The sequence below is a fragment of the Rhineura floridana genome, chromosome 2 (assembly GCF_030035675.1).
Source record: "Rhineura floridana isolate rRhiFlo1 chromosome 2, rRhiFlo1.hap2, whole genome shotgun sequence".
Taxonomy (NCBI): domain Eukaryota; kingdom Metazoa; phylum Chordata; class Lepidosauria; order Squamata; family Rhineuridae; genus Rhineura; species Rhineura floridana.
This window is the reverse complement of record NC_084481.1, coordinates 121,658,688-121,674,864: the sequence shown is the minus strand read 5'-3', so window position 1 is coordinate 121,674,864 and position 16,177 is coordinate 121,658,688. Positions and strand designations below refer to the sequence as shown.

The window sequence follows — 16,177 nt, the reverse complement described above, 5'->3', positions numbered from 1 at the left end:
TTGATTCTATGTAAGTATTTTTCTGTAAGTATTTTCTGTAGGCAGTTAGTTTCCCCTAACTGTTGTTGCTTTATTTTCTTCTGAACAAGCAACTTCGGGTATTTACTGAGCATTGGTTTTTTTAAAAAACACCACTAAGTTTAAAACCTCTTAGCACAACAGGCAGTTGAAGTTCCCATTCAAAATATACTGCAGCAGGGCTAAAAAAAGCTTTTAGATATAATTTAGTTAAAGTAAATGAAATGAAAAAAGTTTCATTTCATTTCATAGTTAAAGTAGTAACTATTCACAGAGAAACGGGGGGGGGACTTACTTGGATATGGGGTTTCAGATTCTTCCAAGTGACTGCATGTGATACCCCCTGATTGATATAATTCAGTGTCTGCTGCAGAACTCTAGGAGCCATGTATTGCTTTTCCTTATATTGATATAACACCTTCAGCAAGACCTTAAAAAAAAACTCTTATTAGTTGCTTCTAAAGATTAAAATTGCTTGCCAATAACTGCCAAAAACAAATCCTAGATTGTGTTCAGGTGGTAGCCATCCACGGCACTGATTTAGAACTGCAGCACTAACCCATAGATCAAAGGAAAGTACCTTCATAAATGAAGGGAAAGAATGAGAAGAGATCAGGGGGACTTGTACCTTTTGGAGTGGACCAAGAGCACAAATTCTGCTGGTCTATTTAAACCAGCAATAGTTAGCACACTCTTTAAATGATTTACAGGTAAGAAGTGCACTGAAGTTATTTATCTAGAAGCACCCTAGACTATATTTTCACAAACTATGTTTTTCTTTAGGGAAGGGCTGTAGCTCCTTGGGAGAGCACATGCTTTGCAAGTGGAAGATCCCAGGTTCAATAGCTGACATCTCCAGATTAGAGAAAAGCTCCCACCCACCCCCAATGTGAACCTGAGAGACATTGCCAATGAATGTAGACAATACTAAGCTAGGAGGACCAATGACCTAACTTGGCATAAGGCAGATAGATACCTGTGTAAAAGTGATTTACAACAGATAAAGAGAAACAATTTTGGGGAAAACGAATGCAGAGTAGAACTGTCTCGAATCCTAGGCATTTGACATCAGGCCACTCAAAGCTTCGTTCAATGCGAGGGATGGAAAACCTGTGGTCCACCAGATGCTTATTGGATGCCAGTCCCGATCGTCAGCCCCAGTCAGCAGAGCCAATGGTGAGGGATAATGGGACTTGTTATTCAACTACATCTCGAGGCACTAGGCTCCATGTCTCTCATTTGAATCATTAGACCAGGTATGGGGAACCTTTGGCCTCCAGAGATTGCTGAACTACAACTCCCATCAGCCCTAGCAAGCATGGCCAATGGCCAGGGATAATGAGAGCTGTAGTTAAGCAGTATCTGGAGGGACAAAGGTTCCCCAACCTGCATTAGACCTTCTTGGTAACCTAAAAATACACTACAGTAAATACGAAGAGGAAAGGATCAAACAGTGTTCTAAGCAATAGTGGTTTGAGGAAGGGAGAGGGGGGGAAGGATGGCACGCCTGAACTAATTCTCAATCAAGCATGTGATGTGAAGAAGAATTTCCTACCTGCTGAACACCAACAGCAAATGCCTTTAGGAAAACTTCTGCAAACTCATTGTACTCCTTGGAAACATTTCCAGGGCTTCCATACCTATTGTTATTAGTGAGAAGTCCAAGACAAAGCTGTAATATATTATGCATAACATAACAAAAAAAATTTTTAAGTACATAGGAATAATGAGAAAAACCATTACCTTTCAAAAAGCCTAGCCAAGATATGCAATGCCCACTTCTTACATTTCCACCATGGTAATTCAGGTCTATCATCTTCATCAACTTGAAGAGTTTCCTTTAAGAACCAATAGTAGATTAACAATATGACTATTTAACAATATTTGGAGGTTTGTGCTTTACTATGGTCTGGGATACTTAAAGTATAATGTGCAATGATGTCATAAGGAAATACTGCATATATTCCAGGGGAGAGGATACATTAAGAAACAAGGAAAAGGCCCTCAAACTCTTGATTTATATCTATTTTCAGATGAGCCAAAGAAACTGTTCACATGAAAGCAAGGAAACCACAAACATATTCAGATCACTGCTGCAGTCCAGCACTGCAATATTCACTTCTGATAAGGAAAACCAGTTTGTTTTAAAAGTAGCTTGCATCATTGGCTATGGAATCTGCAGAGGCAAAAACTACTAAGAATGCCCCAGGTACGCATACGGTTTCTTTGTACACTCATAAACAGGCTGGTCTGTATGGAACAAGTACTCACAGCTGGTACATCTCGATCCACAACCGTCTTCAGAATCTCAATCCATTCTGCTAGATTTTGCTGATTGATCAACTCCAGGGGTAATGTATACTGTTAAAAAACCAGCAAAAACAAGCAATAGTTACAAACAAAGCACAGCTTTAAACCCAAAATATCTTGCATCTGAATACCTTCTCAAACCTTTTCAGGCATGCTCTTGACATAAAGAAATGTACTAAGCCAGGCTATTTTACTAAAAGGTACTTTTGGAGCATGTTAAGGTCATAATCCACAGAAAGGACATGCATGTGCAGTAAATAGCTAGTTTCGTTGTCGTAGAAGATATAAGCATTTCTGACCAGTGGCTTATCTCTTTTCAAGTGGGAAATGCTGTTTTTAAAAAAAGCAAGCAGAAACTCCAGCTAGTCATTGAGAGCTCTCCTGTACATAATGTCCCTTCTTTGGGTTGTAGTTCTTATCCTCAAAATGATTCTTTTATTACCATTTTGTTTCACTTAAATTGTTCCCCCACCTTCTAACACTAGAAGTAGCATCTGTGCTTTTTCCTGTAGCTGTCTCTTGGAACTGATAAAAAAGGATTGATTTCCCATCTAACAATGACATGGTTTGCATGTAATGCTGAGCCAAACAACAGCCAAGCATGAATGAGCAAACATATGGGGACTTACAGCTAAAATTGTGGCCACTTCATTCCTCCCCATCCCGCTGCTGCCACACAACCTGTAGCTAAGTCATGGCTTTATTTAACACTACGGCCAAACCTTGGGTGATGGTTTGTTTTGCTCCTTGGCTACAGCTTATGATTTGTCTGGGAGAGACAAACCATGAACCTGGGTTCAGACATAACACTAAGCAAAACCATGGCTTAGCTCTAGGTTGCGTGGCTGCAGCAGGACCAGGGAGGTCCAAAGTGGATGTAATTTTTGCTGCAAGTACCTACACATTCATTCACACTTAAGTTTGATTTCACTTAGCAGAACCTTTTAAAACAACTTTTAATATGATATTAACACCACACAGTATTTTTCTTGCTACGTTAATGGGTATTTTTCCTGCAGCCTAACAAAGTAGACTGTGCATGGTTTGGGATCGATTCAGTAGAAAACAGATTAAATTCTTTAGTGATTATTTTAATTCTGGGTTATCCTAGGCAACAGCTTTATACAAATAGGAGTAAAGCATCACATTTCATTTCAAAGAATCCTTGCCTTGTGGAATCCTGCATTAATCCATTATCTGTACTTGATTTAGGAAGTGTATGTGCTACAAGAACTAGTCCACAAAACCCACTCTGGACCAAAATTATCCATCACGCCCTAGTTAAGCCCTGCTGGAAAACTGTTTCAGATAGTAGCTACATTATTTAAAGGCAACATTGCTCTAAGGATGATAAATCGTTCCTACCTGAACAAGAGCATAGAAAATTTTGAAGATCTGTTTCTGGATAAGGACAGACTGATCAGACGGATCAGAGAGAAGCTGGATAAAACGATCCTTCAGAACAGGCAAAAAGTGTTGCATTGCTGCTATCAAAGGTGTTCGCTCCTCTGGTTTCTTGTATCTTTGAGGAAGATAAGAACTGGCATTAGAAAGAATTTATACACCACACTGACTTAAAACAAAGACGTCAAGGGACACAGACAGATTGGAGGATGAGTACAATGGAGGTGGTGGTCACATGTCCTTAACATCCGAAGGCTTCCTTCACAATGTGAGAAGCATGGCTTCTGACAAATAAGCGAACACCTGCAATTAGGCAAATTACATTTAGGCAAGTTACACCCCAGTCCTTCTCCAAGGGCCCAGATCATCTTACATAAGACTCCCAGGATGTGTCCCTAGGACCAGATCTACTTAGCTTCAGCAGTAAAACTGTATAATGTGCTTCATGCCGTGCTCTGGACCAGACAATTAAACTATAAAGATAACCATATACAACCCTTTAAGTGAAAGCACTTTAAACACTACTAGTCATCTAGAATTATAACAATGAGAAAAATGATAAGACAAAGAACAGTGACTTGGGGAGGGGGAACTAAGAGGCAGCAACCACCATCTGCTGATTTTTTTCAATAAATGGAGGCTTGTAGAGGGATCTTGATAGCAGTAGTTTTTGCACTGACAAACTTCCATTCAATTATTGTAACAAGGGCCATTCCATAAATTACTCAGTCTGATAACTCACACAACTCTACTCTCACTAGTAGCTGTGTAAACTACTAGTACAACAGGGGTCACACATTCCTGGTGTGGCTCTTCTATGAGACTGCTACAAGACAGACAGGAACTTACTCATAGTTCTTCACTAGTTGATAAAGACAGAGAAGAATTCCAAGCCAACAGGCACTATTATCTGACTGAAGATAAAATCCAATTTTCTCTACAACCGCAGTCCAACGATTTGGATAATCATGCTTTATAATATGGTGAATGCAAGTAGTAAGCTGTACTCTGGAACACAAGACACAGGAAGTTACACAAATAATTTTACAATTTTAAGAGCACTGGCAAGGATCTTGTTTTTTACGATAGCTGAATGTTGAATTAAACCAAGCAGGTAAAGTAGAACTAAATGAAATTTGAAGTCTTATGTACACAAAGGAGTTGGTATATTTCTTCAGTGTGATAGAGCTACTATCCCCTCCTTTGTCTCATAAAAAAATTACAAGTGTGCAATACTCACACCTTTCTTGCATCTATCTAGATGTATTTGAGAGCACAGCAACAATTACAACTGATAATGACAATGAAGGCTTAACATAACAAGGAATTAATATGGAAAGAATGTGCTCTGTGACCATGACTCATGAGTATACCTGATTAGCTCAGGAGAATGAATAATGGCTTCTACAATATTCTCACGAATACAGTGTCTGTCTTCTTCTGGTATTGAGTAAGGTGGGATGTCTCCTGGTGTAGTTTCCCGGTCAGGCCAATATTGGGTTATCATATTCTTCAAGTAGATAACACCTGTAAAAGAAGAGCTCAATATTAATATAATAACCCAAGCTTGTTTAAGACAATGATGCCTCTGTAGTAATGCTGATCTAATTCACACATAGCTCAAGTTACTAACATTCAATGAAGGGCACATCTCTGAATTTTCTGTTTGTTTCATTAAAATTCTACCACTCTGAAAATTTGTATGGCAAATTTCACATCCAATACACTAATGGTTCTGCACTCCCTTTTTCTAACGCTTGTGTTTTCAATAGTTTTGTGGATTGTTTTTAAAGAAGCTCTCTTGGATGATCTTTGCTACCCACTATCAGCCTAACCCATTTCATAGGGCTGTTGTATGGACAAAATGAGATAAGCTCTCTATAAGCTCTTGGGAGGAAAGGTGGGATATACATACAAGGCAAAATGTCTGATCAATATCCATAAGACTGACAGGAAGCACTCTTATGCTATGACTATCACAGTGTCACATTAGGACAAAAAGCAAGCCCCTTAGCAAGGGGTTATGAATTTTCTTGCCTAGCAAACCTATCTAAGTTTATATAATCTTTCAGAACCACTCCAAGAGCTTTTTCATGTGCAATGACTTTTGGGAACTAAAGTTAATCTAAAAGTGACCAAGACATCAGCACTGCTTAATAAGGCAAGACAAGAAGATAGATTGTTACTTTATCCACGTTAAGATTTCCAATTCATTTTTTTGAAATAGAACTTAAGATTTTATAAAGTAGAAACTGACTGAATTTTACCCCCAGATGTAACTGTTCCAATATGCAGAAATATTACACACAATGTGGCTGCAGACTATGCTGCCTAAGCCTTCAGAATTCTATGGAAATTACTTTAGCTCAGCTTGTATCACAGGGGAATCATAGCACATTATTTCCTTTGTACACCTCAGTTGGCATAGTGTCAATCTTTATGCCTACATACATGTCTGGATACCAAATGATGTGCAAGTCTGCTGGTATTCCAACAGTCTGTTAGTAAAGCATATTATCTCAAGCAAAATAGCCTGAAGAGTCTGGTATTGTTCCAGCGCTCGTATTTCTAGCAAACAGGTTACTGCCACTGCCATTATGTGCTTTTTTTTAGGAAAAGCAATTGCGGAGAAGGACAAGATGAACTTTCATACTTTAACATGAATACACAGTTGTCATGTGATCATAAACACATTGAAAACACAGAGCACTGTGCGGAGAAACATGTATCTTATTTCTATCATGGTTGAAAGACCTCTGTTGATACAGTAGGGCCCCGCTTTACAGTAATTTGCTAATACAGCGGTCTCAATTAGACTAAAGCCCCACTCATACGGCGCTTGTTCCACTTTTACGGCGGTTTTCGGGCATCGCGCCCCATTATATTCAATGAGTTCCGCTTTATAGCGGTTTTCGCTTTACAGCGGGGGTCCAGAACGTAACCCGCCGTATGAGTGGGGCCCTACTGTATGAGGATTCTTCGTCCCTGCAAAAAAAAACCCACATCCCTATTTCTGAGACTGTACTGGTTTTGTTCATATTATCCACATTACAAAAAGTTTTAAAATCTAGTTTAAAATTTCATATTTTTGCCCTTCCAGCAAAACAATATTAACAGTGCTATATAAATACACTACAAAATTGATAAAACCAACACTTGCCTGCCTGTCTCACTGGTAAATCCAGTTGCTCTGACATAGTGATTTGAAGAAGAGTTGAAACAAAGTTCACAGATTTGTGAGCCTGTAAAGCAAGTGAACACAAGTTACTTAGATATCAAAACAACATTTGGAAATCATTACAAATAAAGCTTCATAATTTTTAGATTGGTGTATATTTTTCTACTAAAACTAGATAGAAGGAGTTGGGGACTTTAAAGAAACAGTGTGGAGACAGAAGCATCTGGATCCACTTACCAGATGACACACTTCTGGTTTCTTCCCTCTTTCCTTTCCATGCTTCCCTTTCTTTCTGTTTTCCTCCCATTCCCAGACTTTGCCATTTGGTAGAGGAGACGCCTACCACCATGAATACACTTTACACTGCTTTTATTAAGAGCTATCTGAGTGAGATGTTACCAGCTTTAGCAATGCAAGTGGAACCACACACACACACAAACTTCCCCTTCCTCTATAACTGTATTTTCTCCAAGGGCACATACTCAAGATCATTGAACAAAGGTTAGCTACCCCTTCACTACTCACGGTAATCACAACTGGGATGTTTAATATACTACAAGTGCAGAGTTTTCCCTCTTAGTGCATGCTTTTGAAAATCCTGATTCACAATAGCCATTGTGAAAACAGGACTGGCATGCTAAGAGCAAGTCAAGCAAATACCAATAAGTGTAGTATAGGAGAACCTAACACATAATCAAAGCTCTTGGCTTCCTCTCTGAAATCTGAAGCTAAATCACAGACTACCTTCCCAGCCAGACTGCCCACCTCGGGCGTTTCTGGAGAAATACAGGCATATGGAGCATGTACGTTATAGCGAGGCGACGTTAAGTGAACCGACGTTAAGCGGGGTATGCCTGTACTGATTATCAGACCTTGCCAGTTGGGGTATTTGCTTTAGAGGCACTGGCACCAGACAGAGAAATGGAAAAGGGAATGGCTCCAAGGTATGCTTAAAAAGGTCCTCCACAAAGAAAAGGTTCTTTAATTTCCTGCTGCAAATAAATGGGGAATGGCCCAAGTTGTAATGCCCACAACAATTCAGACTGGATTTAAAGCAGAAAGAACAGTAACAAACAGATATTCGGAATCCCTAGCCCTATGAATACACACACAATTGGCAGCAGACATTAAAAAAAGCCTCCCCAAGCACCTGTCTACATCTTTTTGTTTACTCTGCCCTTTGGTAATTAAGTTGCCTCCTATAGTGGTGCTCATCTTTTAGTGGGATGGGTAGGTCCTGTCCTTAATATGTTATTGGATTAGCATTTTATGTATTTTGTATTGTTCATTGTTTTAATTTTTTCTGGTTTTAAATTGCTCTCGTTATTAATTGTATTTTATCTTGTTAAAGTCACTTTGAGACTTTCTTGGGAATAAAGCAACCAACAAATGTAATAATTAATAATTTTAACAAGTTCCAGCCCTCACCTTTAGAAATACAGGTTGAGAAATAACAGATTGAGGGGGAAAGAGAATACAGATCAATAGCTAACTCAGTCCCAAATCTTATAATAATCCAAACTACAATTATCAGTACGCTTGCAACAAAAGTGACAGATGTAGTGGAAACAAAGGTTTCTTCTGATACTGTGACCATTACTTCTGTCATCTTTATCACAAAAGAGCTGACATACAAGCAATTGCAGTTAGGGTTCTAATGAAACTAGAAGCTGAGACTCTTCAGTCATTGATCTGCATTTTTTTCAAGCTCTTGATTTGTACAATACCAAAATTAGCCACCCACGAAGGAAATTCTAGAGCTAGAGAAAGTTCACCTTCTACCACCTAACTGTAGAAGGGACCTCAGTCTATGAGTGAAGCAAGTTTTTTATTGCTTTGTAGCAGGACTTTCGCTACCACTGACTTTATATTTCGTTCACCATCTAAAATTAATCTCCAGCTCAGTGAAGGATTACCATCAGTACATTCTCTACCTTACAAGAGACCCAAGTGCTAAAATTAGTGCTAAAAACAGATCACAACAGACTTTTACATATTTTATATTTTACATTTGGGAAAGGCCAAAGCTCAAAGTGCAGCATCTGCTTTGCATGCAGAAGGTCCCAGGTTAAACGCCTGCATCTCCAGATAGGGCTGGGAATATTCCATCAGAAACCCTGGAGAGGTGCTGCCAGTCAGTGTGTACACCACTGAGCTAGCTGGACCAATGGTCTGACTCAGTATAAAGCAGTTTCCTATGTTCCTATTTTTTCAAAGGAGATTATTAACTATTGCTTCTCCATGTCTCAATTTTTTTAAAAGCAGTACTGTCTAATCAAATTAAGTCTGCACAACACTCTTATATTCCATTTTAAGACTATTGCAAATGACAAACTTTAGTTTTTCATCATGCCCAGCAACACATCCTCCCTCCATATCATTTCCCCCCTTAACATCTAGCCTGCTTAAGGATTCTGATGAATTTGAAAGATGCTCATGACTGACTTTTAGTTAGACCAAGGTATGAGGTCACTATTTAGATTTTTTTTTTTGGTCTTAATAGATCCATGGACTACAGTACTTGAATTTTTTCTTCCTTCTCTTATTATAGTCAAGTATAGATCAAAAGAATCTACTGTACTGGCAAGAACTGTGTCTAAAGTGGAGTTCTTGTTCCATCACAGCTTTCAGAATCACCATTCACCCTCACTGTGAGTGAGGAAAATTCATTGTAAAATATTTTCCCTTTACCACCAGACAAAGCTGAGTCATCTTAGGAGCTTATTACAAATTCAAGTTGTTTGGACATAATATACTACTCACTGGTGACTCACTTTTACTTCACCGCCAATAAAAATGTGGCAGAGACAAACAGGCATGACATAAAAAGAAATATATTCAGCAGAACATCATGAACCCAGAACAATCTAATCTTGGTTCAAATGTGCTACCTTAAAAGGCGTGATACCAACATGCCACTGAAATTCTCTTTCATTGAGGATACATTCATTCATCAGATTTCGTTGTTTTGTTTTTACTACAAACTCACACAAATATGAAATCTTGGTAAAGCACAATGAGAGAAAACAAGAAGGTGCTTCTGAACTCTAACCTTCATGGAAAGATTTCTCTCTTCCAAGGTGCTGCTTTACTTAATTTGTAATCATCAACAGCAACATTACTTGTAAACAAACTGCAACACTGGAAAATGTAACATTCTTAGGCAAGAGGTGCAAAATGACATGCAGTGGATGTTGTTACATTTAGGGGTTCAGTTCAAGATTAAAGGTAATGTATCTTACTTTATCAGCTGCTATTTCTGTCAGCATACACAAAGCTCTAGTTATAAAAAGCATAATCAGGCACAATTACATTCTCAGCTATATTAAGGATCAGGGGATTTCATTAATGCAAGTGTGTTAGGCACCTTAGGCAGACTGTGGTATAATCACAATACCTTTTTTAAAATAAACTTTAAACGATACTGCACAATAACCCTTCAAGTACCAGTCTAAAAGCAGAAACGTGGGAACAGGGAAAGAAATACAAGGTGAACATTCCTCTGCGTTTTCATCACTATTTCCATTCTAATCTTCAGTATGCCTTAACTTTTCCATACTTGCCATACTTTTCAGAACCACATTCTAACTTTTAAACTAACATTTAGAATTGGGCCACTTAATTTTTCACGATTTTCTTTCGCATTGTCCCATCTGTCTTTGACTTTCTCTAGCTTCCTTCCACATGCAGTTTATTAAGCAACCTCACACCTACTGCTGTAGTGCAAGGGTCCAGCAGCATTTCAAATCCCCACACTCATGTACATTTTCCTTCTTCTACACCTGCCTTATAGTCTCACAAACTAAGAGAAAAAGACTTAATTGTGGTTTACTACCAGTGTGACATAACTTACATGAGAAGGCAACCCAATTGTCTCTCTTAATCCACCAACGGAACAGCGAAACCTTCTATTAGAAAATTCTTCTGTGCAAAAATGTGTGCATGTCAACTTCAGGAAGAACTTCTTAGTTTACTATACTGTACTTTTGGATTTACTAGTACTATCAAGAACCAGAACTGAACTGAAATGATTTCTGATGGCAAGAATAAAGTCCACTATGTAAGTCCATCGGATTCATTAATACAGCAAGCTAAAAATGGAGGGAAGCTACTTTCTGAGCCTTGCCATTTCATATTGCATGAAATTAACTGCGAAATGTCTAACAGCACTTTTATATATCAAGCCTGTTTTTCTTATTTAAGTGTAAGCTACTATGCTTTTTCCTCAACATACTGTGTCACGGGTACGATTTCTCATTTGTTATACAGCCAAAGAATCCAAGGACATTTTCCAACAGCTACTTTTGCTATGCAACCTTATTAACGAGAGTTGTATTTATCACTACCCCACACACCATTCTTTCAGAAACTGAACACATTTTATAACAGTATTTCTTATCAAACTTCACTCACTTTAGTATATACTATAGCCAGCATGGATTTTTCACATTCCACAATGTTATATTGAAAATAACCCCCATGACATTCTGCTTCCCATAAGCTCATTTCAAAACAAAGCTTTATAAAACTTATAGTCCTGAACTCAGAAACCCTTGCTTAACTACCCTCTAAGTTTTCACAGCAATACAGAAAACACTCAAGAGAGAATCGAGAATTCAAAGTGTAAAACAAGAGAAAAAAATCCAGACCCTGTTGGATTTTTTTGTCAGTAGTCTCATTATTTGTTGAAATTAATTAAAAATCAGCCATGTTCAGAGTACCTGTAATCCTATTACTGACCTTGCCCCATACTCTGACCTTCATCTTCTACAGTTTAAAAGCTTTAAAAGTGTGCGGCTGGTTTTTAATTAATTTAAGAAATTTAACATTGAAGTCTATTATAGCGTCCAGAATGCTCAGTAAGAACCATCAGTTTGCTTATTTATTTATTTACAACTTGTATACCGCCCCATAGACAAAGCTCTCTGGGCGGTTTACAATAACTAAAAACAAATACAATTTAAAATACATCTTTTTAAAAACAATTTAAAACACAATTTAAAAATTTAAAACAATACAGAACACAAGCTAAAATGCCTGGGAGAAGAGGAAAGTCTTGACCTGGCGCCGAAAATATAACAGTGTTGGCACCAGGCGCACCTCGTCAGCGACATCATTCCATAATTTGGGGGCCACCACTGAGAAGGCCCTCTCCCTTGTTGCCATTCTCCAAGCTTCCCTCGGAGTAGGCACCCGGAGGAGGGCCTTTGATCTTGAACGTAGTGTACGGGTAGGTTCATCTCGGGAGAGGCGTTCCATCAGGTATTGTGGTCCCAAGCCATGTAAGGCTTTATAGGTCAAAACCAGCACCTTGAATCAAGCTCGGAAACATAAAGGCAGCCAGTGCAAGCGGGCCAGAATCGGTTTTATATGTTCAGACCGTCTGGTTCCTGTTACCCATCTGGCCACTGCATTTTGCACAAGCGGCAGTTTCCGAACCGTCTTCAAACGCAGCCTCACGTAGAGTGCATTGCAGTAATCTAATTTAGAGGTTACCAGAGCATGGACAACTGAAGCCAGGTTATCCCTGTCCAGATAGGGATGTAGTTGGGCCACCAACCGAAGTTGGTAGAAGGCACTCCGTGCCACTGAGGCTACTTGAGCCTCAAGTGACAGAGATGATTCTAGGAGAACCCCCAAGCTACGAACCTGCTCCTTCAGGGGGAGTGCAACCCCATCACTTCCAGTCATTATTTAGCAGGGAGGAAGCGACAATATTAAGACAGTTGAAGTTCAGATAGTCACTTTAAATATGTTTGATTTAATTTGCAATTTTAGTCAAGTTTCCTATAGTAAATCATCTTCTTTTGCTTCTGTTTCTGTTAATATATGAAGTACAGCAACACTCTGCAAAATGTGTAGTGGTTAGAGTGTTGGACCAGGACCTGAGAGACCAGCATTCAAATCCGCATTCAGCCATGAAGTTCCCTGGATGACCTTGGCCAGTCACTGCCTCTCAGCCCAACCTACTTCACAGGGTCATTGTGGGGGTTAAATTAAGAGGGGGAGAACCATGTATGCCACTTTGAGCTCCTTGGAGAAAAAGCGGGATATAAATGCAATAAATAAATAAATAATTTTAAAACTCCAAAAACAATTGTGGAATAATGGCACTGACTATTCTGCAAAATAGTCTCCAATGGACATGAGTATCTCAGTTTGTACAAGACAAAACAGTGAGAGGTGAAATATATTCTAGCAAATTTCTAGGTGTGCTCTATGATTTTAATTGACCATGCCCACTTTTCTTTAAGTGGAGTAGCTTAAGCATAGCAGGCTGAAAACATGCATCTTCGGCAGGCCAAGTTTGTCTTTTCCAACAGCTAGAGTCATTGCTTAAGTAGCAACATATTGTAATCTGACTGATTTTACATCAAACTGCAGTTTCAGATTCAACTGCTAAAGCACTCAAAATAGAAATAGAGCATAACCTCCAGTTTGAAACACAAAAGGCTGTCTTCACCATCATATGACATTGATCAATGAAAAAGGTTTGAAATTAATGAATATAAATTTGACACAGATTTCTAGGATGAATAATTATGAGAGAAATATAATTTTCTAGTTTAGATTCTCTGTAGAAACATTAGTAACGCAGGAAAGCAACAAAGTAAGAACACCAACAAACATACAAAAATGTAATTCTTCTTTGGAGATGGCAGGTGTTACCACCACTCACCATATGCTCAGAGGCACGTTACCAAATTCTTCCAAGCTACACAGCAAGTGGATTGGACTGTGAAAGACCAACCCAAATTGTGTTTGCATTCTGACAAATATGTAGGGCAGTCCAATATCTCAGAGAGGAGGTCAGGTCTCCTGCTCCCGTGATGCATTCACTATAGCTGCCCAATTTCCCTGCTTTTTAAAGTTTGACAGAAATATCTATTGGCTATAGGTACGTTCTTAAACTGCAACGGGTTTTTTTGCCTATTAGTGAATAAGATCACTTGGTTATTCACAGCTGCATAAATATATTGTGAAGAGAACATTGCACAAGGTAATATATAAAAAACAGACAGAAAACACCAATCAAGTAAACCATTCAAGTTCATTTTTAAGGCTAACATATTTATCTTTTTAAGCAAAGCTTAAGCCACATATGTTTACCTATATTGCCCAAGTTAGGCAAAAGTCCACCTTGCACACTTTGGAACATTCCAATTGTAGGCCAACATCATAGCTATAACACAAAAGTTTTTAAAATCACAAGAACTGTGAAACTCAATTAACAGAACATTTAAAAAATATTTATCATATATTGGTACAACATAGAAGCAAGTCACTTAAGTCAGCAGAACTATATCAAAGTAAAGGCACTTCAGTTAAATTACTTTTATATAGAGTTATATAATAGTTTTATTACTACACCGTTGTAATAGAAGGTGGGAAGCTTCAAAAAAAACTAGAATGACCATTACCATCTTCACATTTAGTTGCTATGGTCTACTGACATGTTAATTAAGAACAAAAAGGTACAACAGTTTTTTTTAAAGTTCTTTCAATTTCTTTACTATACAATATCACTTCCAGTCATTATTTGCTTTTTAAATAGGTTAAGATATCTGAATCAATTGGCAGGTAAGGGACAGAAAACGAGTGAGGTTATTAGAATACATTCTTCAAATGGTAATAAAGGGATTACTACTAATAAGCATTTTCTTTTTCTAGTTAGATCCAATCTGAAAGGCCAAAGCAAGGTTATCATTTATTCCCATCCAAGGAATTCTACTGTGTCTCAAAATAAATGTTGAAGAATTAAGAGTGTCCTATATTTCTTCTGTGTTAACTTTTTCCCGGGCAAGCAAAAAGAAAGAAAGAAAAGTAAAACCAAAATTTATTCATAACACTGAATTCACACTTGTCCCAAATCAGCACCAGTGGGGCTACTAGTAGGAACAGCCTAGGGCTGCTGTTTTTTGGGGCAGGGAGGATTAAAACAGGTATGAACATTTAAAACAAAATTAAATGCAACTATAGTCTATCCTTTCTATCTGAATGGGAGCCAAATCCAGCCTCAGTAGCCAGCAGGACAGCAGGGAGCCTTGGACTCAAACAAGAATGAACTGCTTCCTGTTTCTCTGTAGGGAACTTGGCTGTGTTAGTACACATAAAGGCAATTTGCACAGCTGGCATCAATCCAAAGTTTTGCAGGCTGAAGATCTGCTGAGGGCATAGGTTAAGCAACCTCTGCTCCCTATTGCTGAGGCCTTTCCTCTTTGGAATAGTAGGACATAATACACTGGAGAACTGTAGTTACTCTCAGAAAGTAATGTTATCTGGATTGCTTATATTGTATAAATGAATGCAACATGCAAAACTAAGTGTTCAATTGAAAACTTTTTCCAGTCAGTGTATCAGTCTTGAAAAGTGACTCACCTAACCTGCAGTTCTACACACTGACTAGAAAGTAAGTTCTCCTCAACTCTTTGGGACTTACTTTTGAATGGACACATATGAGATTGCACTGTTATTCATACACCAACAAGATAGCAGTTCACATTGCACCACTGCGGACTTCAAAATAATTGTAAATCAGTGGTGGTGACTGTGACCCTCAAGATGTTGCTGGACTACAATTCCCATCTTCCAGGATTATTGGGTCATACTGGCTAGGGCTAATGAGAGCTAGAAAGCCATCAGTTTCCCCATCCTAAACTTTAAGACTTATCTATAGCACATACATCTAACTACCTACTGCATCTGTCTCCCACACTTCCACTAAAGACCACAGGACAACATGCCTGGGATTATCACTTTTTATCCTCAAAACTCCATGAGATACAATAAGCTCAGAGATGGGTGGCCTTGGGTCAAGCACTAATGGATGTATGCCGGAGTAGTAATTCTCCTCATTCAAGTCCAATACTTTATGCATAGCTTCCAAATGAAGTGCAACCAGTCCAGCACTGCATCCTGATTGCAAATGTCGATGACTCAGTGGTTGTTGGCCAACTGATAATGGATTATAAGATGCATCCAACCCCAATGACCTTCTGCTGGTATAAAGACCTCCCCTTCTCCTCCTCTCTACAGCCCTCAAAATCGTTGGAGGACCCTCTGGAACATATCTGAGGGGCACACAAGGATCCGGAGAGGAAAGAGAAGTCACCACTGAATTCTACCCTGTAATTTTGCTTTGCTCAAACTACATATGATGACAGCAGATCTGTTTGTTTAAACCCAGATCTGCCCCAAACATATATACAGGCGGGCCCCGCTTATACGGCGGGTTCCGTTCCGGACCCCCGCCGTAAAGCGGAAATC

At 38.7% G+C, this 16,177-nt stretch overlaps 1 protein-coding gene across 1 annotated transcript in view; it reads right to left on the bottom strand.

Moving 5' to 3' along the window:
• The window catches only part of IPO7 (importin 7), a 64,975-nt gene that overhangs the window by 44,291 nt on the left and 4,507 nt on the right, over positions 1–16,177 (bottom strand). The window contains exons 2-9 of the mRNA XM_061610380.1: positions 6,893–6,974; positions 5,106–5,259; positions 4,582–4,740; positions 3,694–3,850; positions 2,290–2,379; positions 1,762–1,856; positions 1,574–1,658; positions 314–448 (exon numbers count right to left, since the gene is read on the bottom strand). Coding sequence (XP_061466364.1) covers positions 314–448; positions 1,574–1,658; positions 1,762–1,856; positions 2,290–2,379; positions 3,694–3,850; positions 4,582–4,740; positions 5,106–5,259; positions 6,893–6,974 — 957 coding nt within the window. The remainder of the gene's footprint in view (positions 1–313; positions 449–1,573; positions 1,659–1,761; positions 1,857–2,289; positions 2,380–3,693; positions 3,851–4,581; positions 4,741–5,105; positions 5,260–6,892; positions 6,975–16,177) is intronic.